This window comes from Gossypium hirsutum, chromosome D05 (genome assembly GCF_007990345.1).
Source record: "Gossypium hirsutum isolate 1008001.06 chromosome D05, Gossypium_hirsutum_v2.1, whole genome shotgun sequence".
Lineage (NCBI taxonomy): Eukaryota > Viridiplantae > Streptophyta > Magnoliopsida > Malvales > Malvaceae > Gossypium > Gossypium hirsutum.
In genome coordinates this window covers 4487775-4508234 of record NC_053441.1, presented here as the reverse complement: position 1 = coordinate 4508234, position 20460 = coordinate 4487775, and the positions used below count along the sequence as shown (strand labels likewise).

General features: G+C 37.5%; 4 protein-coding genes across 4 annotated transcripts; 2 read left to right on the top strand and 2 right to left on the bottom strand.

Annotated features, from left to right (window-relative positions):
- Positions 1–2569: 2569 nt before the first annotated feature.
- On the top strand, positions 2570–3231 carry LOC107906897 (UPF0057 membrane protein At4g30660). The gene is made up of 2 exons (XM_016834046.2): positions 2570–2822; positions 2912–3231. Exons 1-2 carry the CDS (start codon positions 2733–2735, stop codon positions 3047–3049), a joined length of 228 nt encoding a protein of 75 aa, XP_016689535.1. The 5' UTR covers positions 2570–2732; the 3' UTR covers positions 3050–3231.
- A 7866-nt stretch (positions 3232–11097) lies between these two features.
- LOC107902811 (shikimate O-hydroxycinnamoyltransferase) lies at positions 11098–12526 on the bottom strand. The gene is made up of 3 exons (XM_016828928.2): positions 12128–12526; positions 12031–12049; positions 11098–11942 (listed from the first exon to the last, which is right to left on the bottom strand). The coding sequence occupies exons 1-3, from the start codon at positions 12524–12526 to the stop codon at positions 11098–11100; spliced, it is 1263 nt and encodes a 420-aa protein (XP_016684417.1).
- A 1822-nt stretch (positions 12527–14348) lies between these two features.
- LOC107906899 (F-box protein SKIP1) lies at positions 14349–15700 on the top strand. The gene is made up of 2 exons (XM_016834048.2): positions 14349–14893; positions 14976–15700. Exons 1-2 carry the CDS (start codon positions 14529–14531, stop codon positions 15547–15549), a joined length of 939 nt encoding a protein of 312 aa, XP_016689537.1. The 5' UTR covers positions 14349–14528; the 3' UTR covers positions 15550–15700.
- A 241-nt stretch (positions 15701–15941) lies between these two features.
- Positions 15942–18405, bottom strand: LOC107906898 (shikimate O-hydroxycinnamoyltransferase). Its single transcript, XM_016834047.2, has 2 exons — positions 17753–18405; positions 15942–17489 (listed from the first exon to the last, which is right to left on the bottom strand). Exons 1-2 carry the CDS (start codon positions 18158–18160, stop codon positions 16560–16562), a joined length of 1338 nt encoding a protein of 445 aa, XP_016689536.1. The 5' UTR covers positions 18161–18405; the 3' UTR covers positions 15942–16559.
- Positions 18406–20460: the final 2055 nt, after the last annotated feature.

The window sequence follows — 20460 nt, the reverse complement described above, 5'->3', positions numbered from 1 at the left end:
GGTCAGAGATGGCAGCAACAAGGTTTGAAATTGAGAAGTTCGATGGTGAGACAAATTTCAATCTGTGGCAAGTTCGGATGATGGCAATTCTAGTTCAAAATGGCTTGAAAAAGGTTGTTACAGGGAAAAAGCCTGAGAATCTAAATCAAACAGAATGGGAAGAGCTTGATGAAAAGGCCTTGTCTGCAATCCAGTTGTGCCTCGCGAATACAGTATTACAGGAGGTATTGATGGAGAAGACCTCATTCGCCTTGTGGAAAAGGTTAGAAACTCTTTATGCGACTAAGTCTCTGGCTAACCGTTTAATGTTGAAACAACGTCTATTTACGTTTCGCATGAACGAATGTGAGCTTCTTAAAGATCACATCAGTCAATTCATTACTCTTTTAAATGATTTAAAGAACGTTGAGGTTCATATTGACGATGAAGATCAAGCTATGCTATTATTGTGCTCTTTACCCTCTTCATACAAGTCTTTCAGGGAGACCCTGATTTATGGCAGAGACAAACTCTCGTTCAAAGATGTGAAGGGTCATTTGTTGAGTAGAGACAAACTCGACAATGAGTTTGATTTGAATAGCAAAGCAGATAGACAAGCTTCCGTTTTGGTAGTATCAAAGAAACGAGACAAAATGTGTCGCTATTGCAAAAAGTTAGGTCACGTCAAAGCAGATTGTTATAAACTGCGAAATAAAAGAGCTGCTGAGAGTAACGAGGAAGATGTAGCTGGTGCTAATTTGGTCGATGAAGGCGGTGATGATTTCTTATTAGTGTCAACGAGCGATAACTCCAAGCTTACGTCTGAGTGGATCCTAGATTCAGGATGTTCTTTCCACATGTGTCCCAATAGAGAATGGTTCTCCACATACAGTTCAGTTGAAGGTGGAGTTGTGCACATGGGAAACGATTCATCTAGTAAAATAATCGGTATTGGTACTGTTAAAATTAGGATACACGATGGGACGATTAGGACACTCTCAGATGTCAGGTATGTACCTGATTTACGAAAGAATCTCATCTCCTTGAGTATTTTAGACTTGAAAGGATGCAGAATCAGCATCGAGTCGAGCAACATTAAAGTATCTCGTGGAGCTCTCGTTTTGTTAAAAGGTAAAAGAACCGGCAGTCTTTATATTCTGGAAGGTTCTACAGTGACCGGTGAAATCGGACGTCCCTCGTCCGTTACGGAGTCAAAGTCAACTCATTTGAAGCGGAGGCAACATGGTCATAGGAGGGAAAAAGGTATGACCGTTTCGTTGAAGAGAGGTTCTCTTTTGGATGCAGGTTTTGAAAAGTTAGGGCACTGTATTCGTGAAAATCAGACCCAGGTTAGTTTTGATTTGGCAGTGCACAAGTCGAAGGCTAGAAGTCTTCCAGCTTCTAAGCATAAATTCGACTCAGTTAATTCCCTGCATAGTTCAAGATAGGCCCGTGGCGGGTTTTGGCAAAGATGGCATTGAAAGAATTCGTGTCAAGGTGGAGATTGTTAGAATTGTGTGACCCAAATTCTAAGAGATTGCTTGCAAGTCAAGTTAAACAAAAATATATTTTCTTTCTAGAAGATTTAGTATTTATTAGTATAATATATTTAACATTTATTAGTATAGTTTATTTGACTTACTAATTTAGCCTATAAATAGGCTCCTTTACAATCTTAGAATTAAGAGACACCCATTAGATTAGAACTCATAACACATTCAGAGAATTTTGTGTTTACGTTTGAGGGTTCTTTGTTTTTCGGGTTTTCGGGGTTTAGTTTTTATCTCCATCTTTTGTACTCTTCATTCTTTTGCCATTATAGTAAAATTATCTTTGCCCGTGGTTTTTTATCCTCTTTTGAGGGGTTTTTCCACGTTAAATTTGTGTGTTTATCTTCTCAATTTCTTCTACTATTTTTACTTGTTCGTTGCTTATTCGGGACGATCCTAACAGTAAGTGTAAGGTGATGTTAGCTCGAATGTCACAGAAAATATGGGAGCTTGAATGCTATGTCCAAGTCCCAATTCATGGACCCTCCAGTATCACATTGTTTTTCTACAAAGAATGTTGGTGTCTATCAATCATTAAGCTAATTTAAAGGCTTCCATGGCGCCTTACTCTATGGTTTTAATGTTGAACTAATGGCATTTTCACTCTAAATCCGTGGTATCTAAGCAATTAATAAGTCTTGGCCTCTTACCTTTACCTTATTTTGGGATTTCAGCAAAACACCAACTTCTAATCAAACAACGATTTTCAGACGGCCCAAGACAAGTACTGGAGAGTAGGTTTTGACAATCAATTTAAAAGAGGAGATGGGTTTAACTATAAAGAAGCTTCTCATTTGCTTTCCTTGGTCACCACATGATCAATGACATATGGTGATGCAGGAATAAAAAATCTGCCGTATTTTACCCTTGAGAGGAAATAAAAAATCTCCTATTTTGGGCATTTAGCTCTTATGGACTATAGACATTACGTATCAAATATCAATTCAATAATTTTAACACGTCCAACCAAATACGGGTCAGCACGTGATCACACTTTGGGGTAATCATGATCGTTTATTTAACTATATTGATTATTGACTAAAATGGACGGTCTAGATCTAATAAGTTCCTTTGTTTTTTTCCCTTGAAATTTCCTCTCTTGTTTTTTTGTCCATTAAGAAAACCAAATCTCAAAAAGTCTTGAATACCTTTATTTCTGGTTTGCTAGTTGACCCACTTTTTAATCTTCACATCAACAACAACATGCCTAGTCGCTGCGAAATTCTGTGTGAACTCTTGATCGCGATTTTGATCCCTCCTTTGGGAGTTTGCTTCAGGCACGGTTGTTGCAGCGTGAGTCGATATTTTATCTTCTACATCTCTCTGAGTTGAGGTTTTCATGTTTTGATCTAATGAATTCTGGGTTTGGTTGTTTTTTTCAGGTTGAGTTCTGGATTTGTGTGCTGTTAACTATTCTGGGTTACGTTCCTGGGATTATTTATGCTCTCTACGCTATTGTTTTTGTGGATCGTGATGAGTACTTCGACGAGTACAGGCGTCCACTTTATTACTCTGCTTAGTTCTCTTTTATGATCTCTCTCTTTTTCTGTAAAGTGGTGATCCTGAAACTGTTTGCATTTGTGTTTAATTGAACTCGATATTGATGTGCTTCTACTCTTTAATTGATCTTGACATTGTGCGATTGTAAATTTGTAATGGTTCTTTGATCTTGTTTGGATTTCAGACAAATGTTTGATTTTAACTTAAAGTGAGTTCAATTTTATATGTGAAATTATGCATGTAGAAACATGATGAAATATTTGATCGACTGCATAACCAGAAGTTGAATTATGGTATTGTTGTTAGAATGAGGAGATATGGGAGATTAGGATCATGAACTCAATCCCTGTCTAAACGTAGTTATTGTTCTGGTGTTGTTTTAGATTTGTCACTTAGAAGTACTTTGTATTATGTCACAAGCTGCCATTTGAAACATGGGACTGTTTTTCCTTTGAATTGATACATGTGACAGAGGTATGTAGAATGTCCTAAATTCTTATTATCGTGTAATTTTTGAAATGGTGGGAACTTGGCTGAACTTGCAAACTCAAAGTTGTCAGTCTGCTTCTTCCTCATATCTCACCTTTGAGCTTTATTTTCCTTGTTATGTGTGTCCTCTGTGAACTGTGAGCAGAATTGCTGCAAATATTCGAGAAAACTTGGCTGAAGTAGATATGTAATCCAAGAAGGCAAGGCTCATGAAGTTTCGTTTCATATTAAGCTTTTAGAATCTACTTACCTCTTCCGGAATGCCCATCCACAATTAAATTCTCATTTTCTACGCTTTTGATTGGTTGAGTTAGCTACATTATGTTCCTTTTTCAGCTGTATAAACGAACTTTATCTTCTTATTGTTGTCACCTATTGACACTTTGTCAATTTTGTCAGATACGGTTACAACTACCGTGTTGCACACGGTTGCTCTTCATCTTTGTTTCAGTCATTTGTTTGCATTGGCTCATACCTCTATGATGTAACAATTCATCGCCGTCTGAACCCTTGTTTACTGCAATTAGTCTCCTTTTGATTCAAAATTTGCATCAGAGAGATGCTGAAAAGTAGATGGTAATTAATAGGAAAAACAGTGATAGCTGCTATCGGCATTATCTTGATGCTTTGCTGGTATACTATCTTTGCTGAATTTCTGGTCCTGAATATAGTGTTGGATCCTGTATGAACTGCAACTCCCTTATTTCCGTAAAAGTCTGTAGGAACCACGAATGGTGAAGGTGAACAATGGATATGTCCCATAAGGAATTGAGTTATTGTTGGTATGAAATTATGAGTGAACAAAATAAGGTTATGGAACACGTAAGTGGATGTGAATGTTGGATACAGGCAAATGTTTAATATGGATATGTTCAGTTTTTCTGAAGATTTTCCATGTATTTGAGCCATGCCTTAGTGTCACGGGCCAAAGTGCAAAGCCCATGACCATGGCACAAGATGCGCCCCATGGAGGTCCATTGATAAGATGGGGAACATTTAACCCACGAGAACTGGCCCGATTCAAGGAATTATTGGAGAAGCCTGTCAGATTAAAGCCTGGTTGGCCCGATAATGAAGACATGGCAATTTAGGCTAATTTTGGTAACTAATCTTAAAAGATAGAGAGAATCATATCTTGTAAAGATTAGATTAGATTTGATATGGCAAATCTTGTAAATTCCTAAAATCAAGGGATATAGTGAATCTCGTCCGCCAATGTAAATGTATCTTGACCGTCGGTTTTGAGGGAGCTCAAATATAAATAGAGAGCCTCCCCTCATTTGTATGGATCCATTGTAACTTGAATTCTTAAGAGTAATAGAATTCTTGAGCATTTACTCAAACACTTTGTGTGCATTCTTTCTTTAGCTTTCTGTTATTCTCTTGTGGCTTCTTTTGGCAAAATCGCTTCCGCTATACAAATTGGTGCCTTGAAGGAGTTCTTAAGGAATCATCACATTTGGGAGTTAAGGCTGACTTAGGCGAGTTTGGACGAACGGATCGCCTAAGGCCGCACGGATTGTGAGACGAAAGGTCTAGCCCCGTGATAAGTGGTATTCGAGCCAAGTTTTGAGCCAAGTGTTATTCGAGTTGGTTCAAAGGCGCCGTTGGGATGTCAAAAGAAGTCGTTGGTCAGAGTGAGCCAATGAAGACCCGTGGGAGGGCTAGAAAAGCCAATCGCTCGAGGGAAATGCTGACAGCTTTGGAAAATTGAGTGGTTAATCTCGAGGAATCCGTAGGGAACGTGAAAGAAACGCTTGAATTGGTCAAGGGACGCACGGATAGGTTTGACTCCATAGAGGAGCAACTCAGAGATTTTGTGTTGGATTCTCTCGGTGCCAATGCAGAAAAGAAGAATAATTTAGTAGAGTCCACTGCGGGAAAGCTGGCAGAGAGGGATGAAGCTCTCGAGGATATGGTGCTAGCCATGCAGAAAGAAATGAAGGAGCTTAAAGGGGAGCTCGTGATCTACAAAGCCGCTTTGAGTAATGGGATGTTGTCTTCAAGGCCGAAGCAACAGGCAATGGATATTCCCAAACCGGAGAAGTTCAATGGTGCACGATCCGCAAGGGATGTGGACAACTTCTTGTAGGAAATGGAGCAATACTTCCGAGCGATTGGCATCGAGGATGATGCCATTAAGGTAAACACTACTTCAATCTATTTTACTGATGTTGCTCTCTTGTGGTGGCATCGTAGGTCCACGGATGAGAAACGTGGTGGGAACGCAATTGAGACTTGGGAGGAGTTCCAAAGAAAGTTGAAGAAGCAGTTTTACCCTCAGTTTGCCGAGAAGGAGGCTCGAGCAAAGTTGCGTCGTCTCACGCAACAAGACACTGTTCGAGAGTATGTTCGGACATTTAGCGAGTTGATGCTTCAAATCTCCGACTTGAGCGAGAAAGAAGCATTCTATTGGTTCGAGGATGGGTTAAAGCCGTGGGCAAAGCAGGAGTTGCGAAGGCAAGGAATCACTGAACTTACTGTAGCCATGGCAGAAGCAGAGTCCCTTGTTGAGCTTAGTCCAGGGGGAGACAAGCTCGAGGCGTCTAAGCCCAATGGAAAGGGCAATGGTGAGAGAATATAACAGCCCGATTCTGGGCCTAGTTGGAATAGTGGTTTCGGGACCACAAATCCGACAAGGGAAAATATGGTTATTATTATATTTTTATGGTCTACAATTTTACGAAAAAATTTCGAAAAAATTTCGTTCGAAAATTTCGACGTTTGGGCACTCAATTTAGTCAAAAAGACTAAATTGTAAAAAGTGCAAAAGTTGAGTTCTACATGTTAGAAGTGTCTAATTGTTATGAAATTATAAATTGGGGGTCTTTATATGGTAATTAAACCATTAGTTAATTGATGGACAAAAATAGACATAAGAAATGGGTGAAATAGATTTTTTTTAAATGGGGGTATTTTAGTCATTTGGTAATAAAAAGAATTAAAAAGGGAAAAAGATGGCAAAATGTGCTCATCTTCTTCATGGTGAACGAAATCAGCAAGGGGGAAGTCATAGTTAGGGTTTTTAAGCTTCCAAGCAGAATAGTAATTGATTCCAAGCCCCGTTTTTAATGTTCTTTACGTTTTTGGAGTCCCGGTAACTTAATTTAGCTTATTCTATCAATAATTCGTGTTAGGGTTCATATTTGGAAAAATACCCATAGGTGAAATGTGTTTATTTTGCTGTTTTATGGTGGAATATGAAGCTAGAAATTATGTTAAACAACTTTTGTTAAGCGATTTTAAACGAAAACGGGTAAATTGACATAATCGGTAAAAATAGTTAATGTTCAAAAGTATGTGTTAGAGTGAGAATTTGATGTTGCCATAGAAGGGAAAAATGTTCAGCATGTCATAAAACCTAAGAATAAGTGATGAAGTTTAATTTCCGAGCTTTGGGACAAAAGCGTAAATATGTAAAAATTTGGGGGCAAAATTGTAAATTTTCAAAAAGTTCGGTGGAGGATTATTTTAATAAATGTGAACATTAAACGAGTTAAATTTGCTATTATAGATTAAGAGAGATGTGAAGATTATCTCAAACGAGGAAAAGAAAAGATAGTGGAGTGAATTGCAAAATTACGATATTTTGCACCGAGGTAAGTAAACATGTGACTTAATGTATTATTTTGATATTATTTGATATGTGTTGAGATTTATTTTAATATAAAATAAATGTTTGGCAAGATTCCAAAAATGTTGTTAAATTGGGAAAGGTGGTAAGAGGTTGCAAAACACGGTTTTTGGTTGAACACTCGGAATAGGCCAGAGCATATTGCATATAAAGGGGTTGATGTGTGCTGATTCCTCGATTCATTGGTGGTTGCTAAGTGCTGATTCCACCGTATTTTTAATGTGAAAGGGGGTTGCTAAGTGCTGATTCCCCCGAGGGGTTGCTAAGTGCTGATTCCCTTATTCATTGGTGGTTGCTAAGTGCTGATTCCACCGCATCTGAAATGTGAAAGGGGTTGCTAAGTGCTGATTCCCCTATTCATTGGTGGTTGCTAAGTGATGATTCCACCGCATCTGAAATGTGAAGGGGGTTGCTAAGTGCTGATTCCCCCAAGGGGTTGTTGTGTGCTGATTCCCCGATTCATTGGTGGTTGCTAAGTGTGGAATCCACCGATAACGGTTAACATTCCGAGTGTTCAACGAGTAAATTGGGAAGGTGAATATTCATATATGTGGTGGACAAGTTTATGGGAGGAATATTGGGTTTGATACTAAATCAACCCATGTATAAGATGGGAGGAAATATCAAAAATGCAAAAGAAACAATTTAAATACAAAACTGTGTTGAATGGCAGCAGTTGGGCAACTATGAAAAATCACCATAAATGGTGGAAAATGAATTGGAGGTTAAATAATATATGAAATTGAAGCTGAATGAGTATATTTTCATATGAAAGAAATAGAGCAAGCAAAAGAGTTTTATTTTTGGAGATATTTGAGTTTTACTAAGACAGGGCTGGATTGATTTCGAAATCCCCTGTTCCAACTTTGGAAAATTACCAAAAATTCTACAAAAATAATTATGGCTTGAAATCTATATGCCTGGATTCCTTTTTGAGTCTATTTTAATAGAAATAAACGAGAACATTGTTTGAAACTTTTACAGAGAGTTATGTGAATTTTTGTAAGGGGAGGACAGGACTGTCGGGCAGTGAAACAGGGGAAGATTTAAAGAATAAACTGTACTAATTGGCTGACCAAAAATTCTAAAAATTTTATGATAGAACGATATATGGTCTAGTTTTAGGGAAAATTTACGGAATTCAATTTGGAGCCCTGTAGCTCTGGATAAAAATAAATTAGTGGTCATGATGCAGAAAACCAGCTTGCTGGAAATTACACAAACAATGAAATTTATTTGTGAACAAATTTATAATATGGTGTAGTTATGTGAGAAATTTATTATTTGTCATATGTTTACTTACTAAGCTATATGCTTACTCGTTTTTGTTTTTCCCTTGATTATAGTGATTTCCATCAACTCGGAATTGGGACGGAGTCAGACAATCATCTACACTATCATCCACGTTTGGGTATTTTGCTACTAGTATTCCGAAAATTATGGCATGTATAGACGACTTATGTAATGGAGCATCACCATGTAAATATATGTTATGGTTCGATTTAAAATGTAGTGTTTATTAATGGTTAAATTGTATATGTTTATACAACTGAACTTGGTTGGAATATTGAATTGTATTTGAAAACTTGCAGGAGGTTTAAGCAAAAATAAGCAGAAATGCTGTCAAAATTTTTTTAAAAAAATTTAGCAATACCTCATACTCTGTTCTGATCGGGAATGCGGGTAAGGGGTGTTACAAGGAAACCATGAAGAAGATGAGGAGGAAGTAGCGATGATGGCAACAGTACCGATAGCAAAAGTGGCAATGGGAAACCACGAGATGCGAATCGGGGATTCAACAACCCAAGGGACAAGAGGAAGAAGATAAAATGCTTCCTTTGTCAAGGACCACACATGGCGCGAAAATGTCCGAATAAAGTGATGGTTTCGGCAGTCAACAAGAAAGATGAGCCGAAAGAGAAGGCGAAGCCTACCGAGGGAAAGACATCGAAAGTCAATTCGATGGTGCTCATTCCTGGGAAGAGGAATGGTGGCAAAAGGTTGATGTTTGTGGACATCAACATTGCAGGTCAGAAGCAGAGTGCTCTTATTGATACGGGAGCATCGGACTTGTTCATGTCGGAAAAGGCTGCGAAGAAGCTTGGTTTGTCGATTAGAAAATCGAATAAGAAGATCAAGGTAGCAACTTCTGAGAAAGCCCCAACTGTGGGAGTAGTTCGTGATGTGGAACTACAAATCGACGAATGGAAGAGTAAGGAAGAATTCGAGGTAATCCGATTAGATGATTACGATTTTGTGCTTAGCTTAAACTTCCTTGTCAGGATTGAGGCAACTCTGCAACCATGGGCCGATCAACTCCATATTGTCACCGGTTCGTCAACAAAAAGTGTTGTGCCGGTGCATCGGGATGTGAAGGTTGGGACTAAGGTGTTATCGTCAATCCAACTAGTCGAAGATGTTTCGTATGGGAGAAACATTAATTCGTCGAAACGGAATGCTACGAAAGCCCCTTTGAAAGTGTTAGTGGCGCAAGGGACCGATATGAAGCCTGCGGGATCGACTGTGGAACCGACACCTTTGGGAAAGGTGGGTTGTGCATCGGGCTCAAAGAGAAAATGAGCAATGCAAAGACAGTCGAGACGAGTAAATGCTGCGAGTAAGGTACATTGCAAACACTCTAATAGTGTTTTGAATTCTGACTTGTTGGCTTGGCAAGGTCGTAGGGGCCCTTTCAAAGTTCATAAGCGAGGAGGCCAAGGAGCTGTGGGCGGTACGAAGCCGAGGTATGAGAATCGAGGGGATTCCAACAGAAACAAGTTAAAATTGGGGCAAGTTAAAGCGGAGACTTCTTACCAGCAGAATGTACCAACGAGTGCAACGGTTCAAGATAAGAGGCGACGGAAGCCGATGCATAAGTTCCGAAGGAAGGGACAACCCAATCGCAAGGCAAGTCGGGAAGAAGCCGAGGCAACGAGAAAAGGTGAATCAAGCTAGTGCCATTCAGAAGTCGTAATGAGGCCGTTGCGAGAATGGGTGGGGGAGAATGTTACGGGCCAAAGTGCAAAGCCCATGACTATGGCACAAGATGCCCCCCATGGAGGTCCATTGATAAGATGGAAAACATTTAGCCCACGAGAACTGGCCCGATTCAAGGAATTATTGGAGAAGCCTGTCAGATTAAAGCCTGGTTGGCCCGATAATGAAGACATGGCAACTTAGGCTAATTTTGGTAACTAATCTTAAAAGATAGAGAGAATCATATCTTGTAAAGATTAGATTAGATTTGATATGGCCCTAAAATCAAGGGATATAGTGAATCTCGTCCGTCGATGTAAATGTATCTTGACCGTCGGTTTTGGGGGAGCTCAAATATAAATAGAGAGCCTCCCCCTCATTTGTATGGATCCATTGTAACTTGAATTCTTAAGAGTAATAGAATTTTTGAGCATTTACTCAAACACTTTGTGTGCATTCTTTCTTTAGCTTTCTGTTGTTCTCTTGTGGCTTCTTTTGGCAAAATCGCTTCCGCTAGACAAATTGGTGCCTTGGAGAAGTTCTTAAGGAATCCTCACATTTGGGAGTTAAGGCTAACTTGGGCGAGTTTGGACGAACGGATCGCCTAAGGCCGCACGGATTGCCCCCTGACATTAGTACATGTATCTAAATAAATGTTAGATACGAATGTCAACGTTGAAGCAACATAAATTTATATGTGACAGTGAATTGAACCTCAAGCAATCCAATATTGGTTACGCATTTCAAGAGAGAAATTTTAATCAAATGACTAAATTTTCCACACATCAATAACATCTACTTGCCAAACGTTCTAACATGGAGTGCGAAGGATTCAAACAAAAATATGTCTAGCTAACCTAGGATGACATGCAGTGTTTCAAATTAGAGAATCGGGAATTTAGGTGGTAATATTTAATAAACAACAAATATGTTAAAAGGAAACAGACTATTGACAGAGAGTAAGAACAACTAATATCGAGCCTTTTTGTTCTCAGATGACATCAAGCCTTGGTATAGATGTTCCTCGAAGGGTTTCATATGAGGGGTCTGTAGGCATGCTACCAATGACAAGCTCCCATCATCAGTTGGACTTGGTACTAGGAATATTTTTCCTTCACTGACAACGTTTGGTGGTCCCGCGTATAATGGACGACCCCAGCCAAAATCAGCATCATGCAAAGGCAGTTGACTCCATTTGTTGATAAATAGGCTTGGACATTGGTAAGTTTCTGGTTTTCCCCTGGCAGCTTTAATATCTGGCAGTGTTTCTAGGTAGTCAATAGCTGATCTTAGATACTCATTGTCCATCCTTACCAATGCTCCATGAACTCTCCCTAGGGTATTTACAAACGGCTCTGATTGGAGGTTTCCAGATAGAGTAATTGATGAAGCCATGAAAATTACATTGCCCAGGTAACTTGACGGGAGGGGAGGATGTAGTCTGGGGCGTCCATTAGTTGGCATCAGTAACTTGGTTGGTTGATCATATGAGAGGCCCCGAGCTTTCGTTGCACATCGCCATATGTATGCAGCTAGAATGGTGTACATGTTGTAGTTGGTTTTGTTTCCATGTTCCCATGACTTGGCTTTTAGGGTATTAAGTTGATTTTGTGTGATCTTAAAAACAAATACAGACGAGGGTGTAGGATTATTAGGGCCAAGTAAGGAAGGAGGTGGATCATATTCAAGATGATGAAATCTAGGGGTTGGTGGCACTCTTGCTCGGAGAAAGGTTCGGTCAATAAGTGGTGGCATGCTAATTTGGGACAAGCCTCTAGCCATTTTAGACCAACTATTTATGAAATGAAGGACAGCTGTGCCATCACACACAGTATGGAGAGTTGTAACTCCAAGACAGACTCCACATCATCTGAAACTAGTTAACTAGCAAAATATACAAACAAATAACCTTTTCTCTTAGCTGAGAGCATAGTGTTAAGTATGGTTTAACAGTTATTATATATGGTAAGATAATAGTTTTCTAGTCTTATTCACGTACCTGGGCCATAAAAAGCGGGTAAGAAGTGGTATCTCCAGAGTAATCAAGTGTGGGAACTAGTTTCTGCAGTTGGGAGCAGGGAGTAAAACCGGCAAGATCATTGATTACCGATGAAGTTTCAGCTTCTATCCACAGGACTCCCTCTGCGTTGCATGTTATCTGGAATCTACCATTTTCATCACATCCCAACCTCCCAGCCATAGGATAGAATGGCACCAGAGTCTTGCTCAAAGCCTCCTTAAGCAATTGGGGTTGAGGCGAACCATATGGTTTGTAGAAGAAGAGCAAAGGGACATGAAATGTTGCCTGCACCATGTCCAAATTAGAAATCCAATGTGTTACTTTTGGAGTATGTTGAGTAGGAAATATCATGTTGGATCCCTTTACAGTAACCTCCATCTCAAACTCTGATCTGATGCACACCAGTTTCTGATCTTACATTTGCTCTCTCAGAAAACGAACTAATGAAGAAGTTTTGAAGAAAATGGATAGATTTAATTGAAAATTCATTTCTCGCTGTCTGAAAATAATAAAAAAATCTGTGAATGAATAGGACAGATTGAGGAAAAAATGTTTGAACTAAGAAAAAAGATGCCACTCAAATGAAAACGAAATGATAACTTGTTTTGAAAGTTATAGTACCATAATTGAATTTGTAATCCATGGTTAGTTTACCATAGTTAAATTTGTAATCCATGGTTAATTTTTTATAGTACCATAATTAAAATTTTTTTTGTTGTTTTTAATTTAGAACGGTAATGCAAATTTTTCTCAAAAAATCTCACGACCTAAAAATTATTTTAACTCTGATCGATTTGAAAAAAAAATAGGCTTGGGGAAATTATTTTTCTGGAAATAGATCTACTTTGAACCGACTTTTAGACCTATAAAAATATTTAGTAGCATTATAAATCTTGCAATTTGTGAAGAAAAAAATAACATTCAAAGTTTGAAGATGGTAAAAGCAGTTGGAGTTAGAATATGATAAAAGGTTTAATGATAAATTTGATAGTATTTACATATTTTGTTAAAATGGATGTAGAATTTTATGTGCGAAATATTTGTAATGAGATATAATTTATTACTTAAATAACTCAATAAGATAATTGCATGTGGAAAATAAATAAATAATACATTAAATTAAAAAAATAACTCTTAATTTTAAGAGAATAAATGTAATTATCTGAAAAAAATTAATCCAATAGAAAACTTCTCAATAAACAAACATGTGAAAGATTGAAACCTTTTGAAAGAAAAGAGAGACTGAAATATTGAATTTATAATCTCGTGAATTTATTTATTAAATCTGTTAAAAAATGTAATTTGAAAAAAAATCAAAAGTTAATGGTAAAAAAAAGACTCAATAATATAATTAGAGGCATTTTGACAAAACATGTAAACGTTAGTAGCCAAAATTATCATTAAACCTATGATAAAATGGTGGAAGCTTTGTACAAGGAAACAATCTTTTTTTTTTGTGTTCGGTTGATAAGAAAATGTAAAAAAATTTGGTAAAAATTATTTGATGAGAAGAAAATATAATAAAATATGATAAAATCAACACTATCATATTGAAAATTACGATAAAATAAATAAAAGTCTACGTAACAAGTTGTGATTGGCTTTTTTTTAATGAGACTTACCAATTGGATTAAAATGAGTAACGGTTTAATAGCTTAGGTATCAGTTCTGACCAAAAAAAGTTTAGATAGCAATTTGAGAAGACCCGTATAGTTTAGGTATCATTTTGTTGTTTAAGCCTTTTAAATATAACTTAAAGATATTTGTTAATTTCTCAACCTAGAGTTAAAAATTTGCCCCTCAAATGTATCAAATAATTATTCATATTTAAAAAAAAGATAAACTATAAAGATAGTCACCGAACTATGTCTTAGATTTTATTTTGGTCACTCAACTACTAATTTTTTTGATTTAGTCGTTAAACTTTTCGAAATTAAATATTTTAGTCACTGTGATGAAAAATTGACCTAGACTTTTTTATTGGTTCACATCAATTTTTCGTCGCTCATCTAATGACAAGTAATAAAAAATGATTAAAATATTTAATTTCGAAAAGCTTAATAATTTAATAAAAATTAATAATTTAAACAAGAGACATAATTGTTGAACTTTTTAAAAGATAAATCTTTTCTATATCGGACGGGAATGAAACTAATAAAATTTCTTTTATATGGAAAAATAACTAATAAATTTTTAGAGTTTGGATTATTGGGAAGAAAATCAAAATAATTTATGGTAGAAAAAATAAAGCAAAAGCGATCAAACGCTTTTCCCGTAAATTACTATTTTATCCGATTCGTTATCCACAAGTCAGCGAATTATAGTTTTTACAGCAGAGGGAAACAATAGTTGCTGCTTCCCGAAAGGATCGTTTTCTAACATGGAGTGCAAAGAAGGAACCGGGGAAACTGATGCCGAGTCTGTACTCATCTCCGATTGGGCCGAGTTAACCCACGAATGCCTCCTCAACATCCTTTCCAGACTCACTTTCGAGCACCGATGGTCCGGTCCTATGCTTGTCTGCAAACCATGGTTCAACGCCTGCAAGGATCCCTCTCTCAACTCCGTCTTCGATCTCGAAACTCGCTTCGATTCCTCCTCCGAGTCAACCCGCTGGTGGACCCCCGAATTCGAAAGACGAATCGACTCCATGCTCCGATCGGTCATCACCTGGAGCAACTGTAACCTAACCCAGATCCTTACCCGTCACTGCTCCGATCTCTCTCTCAATTTCGCCGCTCAAAGGTATTTCATCTGCGACGCCGTTTCCCAGTTTTACATTTTTTTCCTCAAATTTCCATCACTGATTTTCAATTTTGTTTTCAAGGTGTCCAAATCTCCAAGTTCTTTCCATAAAAAGCTGTCCTCGCGTGACCGATGCGTCGATGGCTCAAATAGCGTATCATTGTCGGAACCTTAAACAGCTCGACATCAGTTACTGCTACGAAATCTCACACGAATCTTTATCGTTAATTGGTCGGAATTGTCCCAATTTGAAGATCCTAAAACGGAATTTGATGAATTGGTTGGACCCATCGCAACACGTGGGAATTGTTCCAGATGAGTATCTAAATGCTTGTCCACAAGACGGAGATACAGAGGCTGCTGTTTTTGCGAAATTTATGCCTCAATTGGAACATCTTGAAATCAGATTCTCGAAATTGTCAGCTAAAGGATTAGGTTCCATTTGTGAAGGCTGTTCGCAACTGGAGCATCTTGATCTGTCTGGATGTGCTAACTTAACCAGTCGGGACATTCTGAACGCGACATCAAATCTGAAGGATTTGAAGGAAGTGAAGAAGCCAAATTTCTATATACCCAGGTCAGTTTTTCACACTGAGAGATACGGGCATTGGAGGTTGTATGATGAGAGGTTTCAAACTGATGTTTTTCGAATCTAGGAGAAGGAAAAAACAGGAACCTGATTTGTGTTCCTTGGCTTTACCATTTGCGTGTTAAGATGTTATCAATCATATATTTATGTCTGCTTGTATGATGGATTGGTTTTCTTTTTGCTCAATTGGTATTAATATAGCACTTGCTTTCCTATTACTAATTTCTCCTTCCTCCATTGTTTACCTCTGAAACAGTAAAAAGAACATAACACATGAGCCTGTTTGGAATTGTCACTGTTTTCTGGGTTCATTTGTTAGAAGTTGTTATTCTTCTCAAGGCTCGAGTTTGTCACTGTATTATCCACAGAAGGTTAAAGTTAAATTGTTTAGTATATGAAATATATTTAGCTTGGTTAGGATGATACGCAGTGCTTCAAATTAGAGATGGGGAATCCAGGTGGTAAAATTCTTTCTTTCTTTCTTTTAAAAAAAAAATCAGAAAGCGGAACATAACATAATTAAACAAAGGTACGGTACAAAATGATCCCACAGGCATGAACATCACAGCCTTCAAAACAGGCTCAATACAGACCGGTGGACGATTATGAATACCCAGGCCCCCTAATCATATCGTATTATAGCTACTGCTACTCCCCTACCTGGATTACCAATAAAAGACCCATCCGTATTTAATTATACCACCCTTCTAGGGGTGGTTTCCAACTTTTCATGTTACACCTAGAAAGTTTGGTAGGAAAATATTCCTAGATAAAACTGTTGTGGCCATATTGAGTTCCCTCCTTCCTTCATCAAATATGAGTTTCTATACAGCCTTCTTTCCCACAAGAGAAAACACAGAAGAATTTTCCATGGGATACGATGAATGTGGTGAACACTCATAGACATGTGCCTGTGGAACATCACTTCCCCAACAAAGTCCTAACCCCATAATTTATCGGCTTCCATCAACATCCGCCAGGCCAGCTTAGGTGTTAAATTTCAAATGAACAGGATTCAAACAAAAAGTTTTAGTTAAAGAAAAAGAAACAACTAATATTGATAGAGAGAACAAACAACTAATATCGAGCTTTTATTGTGTCAAATGACATCAAGCCTTCGTATAGATGTTTCTCGAAGAGTTTCATATGAGCGGTCTGTAGGCATGCTACCACTGACAAGCTACCATCATCGGTTGGACTTGGTAGTAGGTATATTTTTCCTTCATGGACAATGTTTGCTGGACCCATGTATATTGGTCGACCCCATCCAAAATCTGCATCGTGTATAGACAGTCGTATCCAATTTATGATATTTAGGTTTGGGCACTGGAAAGTGTCTGGTGCTCTCCTGGCAGCTGTTATATCTGGCAGTATTTCTAGGTAGTCAAGAGCTGATCTTAGATACTCATTGTCCATCCTTCTCAATGTTCCATGAACTCGCTCTAGGGTATTTACAAACGGTTCTGATTGGAGATTTTCAGATAGAGCAATTAATGAAGCCGTGAACATTGCATTGCCCACGTACCTTGATGGGAGGGGAGGATGTAGTCTGGGGCGTCCATTAGTTGGCATGTATAACTTGGTTGGTTGATCATATGAGAGGCCCCGAGCTTTAGTTGCACAGCGCCATATGTATGCAGCTAGAATGGTGTAGGTGCTGTAATTGGTTTTGTTTCCATGTTCCGATGACTTGGCTTTTAGGGTATTGAGTTGATTTTGTGTGATCTTGAAAACAGATACGGTGGAGGGTTTATGATTATCAAGGCCAAGTGACATACAAGTGTTTAAGGAAGGAGGTGGGTCATATTCGAGATGATGAAATCTAGGGATTGGTGGCACTCTTGCTCGGAGAAGGGTTCGGTCAATAAGTGGTGGCATACTAATTTGGGGCAAGCCTCTTGCCAGTTCAGACCAACTATTGATGAAATGAAGGGCCGTTGTCCCATCAGTCAAAGTGTGATGAGTTGCGATTCCAAGACAGACTCCACCGCATTTAAAAGTAGTTACCTAGCAAAATATACACACAACAATAAAGCTTTTAAGCTTTCCAGTTTCCAATTGCCTATATAGCATAATACACACACAAATAACCTTTTTGAAGCAAAATGTATTAACTTCTTAGCTGATAGCTTAGTTTTTCTTGTGCTTTAACTTCATTAATTATCATCAGGCTGTTTGATTTTTTTCTGAGCTTATCCTTGGTCTCCTACTACAAGTAACAGTTGTCATCTATAATACCATAATAGTTTTTCATTCTCTCATTCACTTACCTGGGCCATAACAAGCGGATAAGAACTGATATCTCCAGAGTAATCAACCGTGGGAACCAGTTTCCGCAGTTCTGAGCTGGGAGTAAAACCTTCAAGATCATCCATGGCCGATGTAGTTTCAGCTTCTATCCACAGAACACCCTCTGCGTTGCATAATATCTCGAGCCTACCATTTTCATCAAGTCCCAACCTCCCAGCCATAGGATAGAATGGCACAAGAGTCTTGCTTAAAGCCTCCTTAAGCACTTGAGGCTTAAAGAAATCAGAGGAACCATTTGGTTTGTAGAAAAAAAGCAAAGGGACATGGTATGTTGCCATCACCATGTCCAGATTTGAAATCCATTGCCTTTCTTTAGGAGTATCTTGAGCAGGGCGTATCATGGTGGATCCCTTTACAGTAACATCCATCTCTTCAATAGATATCTCAAAATATGATGATATGATGTTCTAGTAAGAGGCAAACCTGTTCCTGATACTATCTCTAAAAAATCAATCATAATTTAGAGATATGGGTTTTGGTTCTGTTGACGAAAAACATATGTGTATAAAAAAGAAAAACCGACAGAAGGGAAAGACGGAAAGTATCCATCTATCTTAAGCAAAGGCTAGGTCATCTTCTCTGTTGGGAGGCAGCGGATGGGCGACATCTGCCTGCTAATGTTTCTTTAAGGTAATAATTGTTGTTATCAATGTCACGCAAACTGCGGTTATTTTTAAAATGGCTAACAAAACGGACCAGTAAGATAATCACACGTTTCAAAAGCATAATCCAAAAAACCATTTTAACTAATAATTTATTATTATATTTAAATTTCTAAAATATTTTATGTATAATTAATTTATATTAGTTATTTAAAAAGAATTTAAAATATATATTTCATGTAAGATTATTTAAACATCATATATCTTAACTAATTTTTTATTATTCTCTATTATAATCCAAAAAACCATTTTAACTTCCAACTATATATATTTTTAATAATATCACATTTTCCATATATTTTTCAAAAGCATTTTCATGTGCCTACTTACCCAAAATGAAGAGCTGCTAGGGAAGATACTGGACGTGTGAGACAAGAAAAGGGCGGCTGCTGTTGGTAGTTTGAAGATCTTTTATTTGGATTATTATCTTGATAGTAATTTTCATAAATTGATTCCATTTATTTTTAAAGTGTATAAAATAATTTAAAATTTTGTATGTTCTTTAACCGATTTGTAATATTATCCTATTTATTTTTTATTTTAAATCTTTTACAAACATAAATGTTTGAATAAGTACAACCAAATAAAAAAGAATGTCCATCCTTGTACTTCATAAAGATTATAGATGTACTTTAATTTGGTCATACGTAGTCTTTATACTTTTTCAAATTTTAAAATATAGGTTAAATTTATAATTGGACGCACAGTAAAAGAATTTAACGAAACATGTTTAATTGCTACTACTTGGGTCAAAGCTAAAAATTCAAAATGAAAAAAAGTACAGGTGCTGATCAAATTAAAGTACAATAACTAAATCCATAACTTGTGCAAAGTAAAAGGACTGGTAGAAGAATTTAACATTAGAATCCATGGGCCTAAAATGAGGCACCAAAACCCAACCCCAATCAACTTTGTTTGTTTAATAGTCTTGGGTCAAAATGACATGGAAGGTAGCTTTTGGTAGAAAATGTACATTCATTTTCATGGCTTTGAATCTTGAGTAAAATTTGATCAAGGAAGTAGTTGTAGGCAAACTTTATATTTTTTTTTAATTCCAGTACCCTATTTCTGTTACTCAAGACAAACTCAGAGATATGTGGCCCATAAATATTAAGCCCAAAGTAAGTTCATTACAGTTGATTCGCACAGCACAAACAGAACTACATTCAAACCCACGAGTTGGGTTTTTGGGTGAAGATCCAATGCTTCTAAGCAGAGGCAGATTAAAGGAAAGTTTAGCATAATTTTCTGTTATGATAACATCAACTTATTTATAATATAGTCATAATTTAGATTTAGCCTAAGTTATATATGTTAAGTTGGTTCAAAACTGGCATTAATTCCTTTAATCTGCCTCTGCTCCCTCCTGGACCACCTTGTTGAATTATGAAGGTGGCATAAACTTTCCCCATACTGCCTCGTAGCATTGATTTCCACCGCCACCGTGATTCACGGATTTGCCCATGCTTGTCACTGCAGAGTCCATGAACTGGGGAATTTGCAACCACGCAACTTTACTCTCTTGTATGGGCAAGTGAGCTCCTAATTTAAGTAATTGAATTGAATAAGAACGGCCTTGTATACCAGTCATTATTCAAAATGTATTCATCTCCTAAATTGATATGATAGAATAGCCTAAAGATGTAGTTGCTTTCTCAATGATGTTTGTCCAGGTAAAATAATCTGGAAACAAGCACATCCCTTTAGTCCACATGATGTATTCACCATCATGAATTTTGTTCACAATCATTACATCAACCAACTGATGCATAAAATTTGGAGCCAAATCTTCATACCAATCTCCTATGATGCTATATGTCCAAGTGAGTGTGGAAAATTCCAGCATGCTAACCAAGGACAGCTTTTTTCTACACCAACCCATGATGCTATAGCCTATATGGCCCATTGGTAGAAATTTGCTATCTCCAATTTTGGACTTTAGGTCAATATTTTCTTTTTCTTCCCTTAACTTTTACATTGCTTACAAGCTTCCTCAGGTTTTCCTG

Bases quoted from the DNA above. Each gene is read 5' to 3' on its own strand.
- LOC107906897 (XM_016834046.2), top strand. From the start codon at position 2,733: ATGCCTAGTCGCTGCGAAATTCTGTGTGAACTCTTGATCGCGATTTTG. The intron at 2,823-2,911 runs GTGAGTCGATAT...TGTTTTTTTCAG, and splicing joins TCAGGCACGGTTGTTGCAGC to GTTGAGTTCTGGATTTGTGT.
- LOC107902811 (XM_016828928.2), bottom strand. From the start codon at position 12,526: ATGGAGGTTACTGTAAAGGGATCCAACATGATATTTCCTACTCAACAT.
- LOC107906899 (XM_016834048.2), top strand. From the start codon at position 14,529: ATGGAGTGCAAAGAAGGAACCGGGGAAACTGATGCCGAGTCTGTACTC. The intron at 14,894-14,975 runs GTATTTCATCTG...TTTGTTTTCAAG, and splicing joins CTCAATTTCGCCGCTCAAAG to GTGTCCAAATCTCCAAGTTC.
- LOC107906898 (XM_016834047.2), bottom strand. From the start codon at position 18,160: ATGGATGTTACTGTAAAGGGATCCACCATGATACGCCCTGCTCAAGAT. The intron at 17,490-17,752 runs GTAAGTGAATGA...ATATTTTGCTAG, and splicing joins ATCCGCTTGTTATGGCCCAG to GTAACTACTTTTAAATGCGG.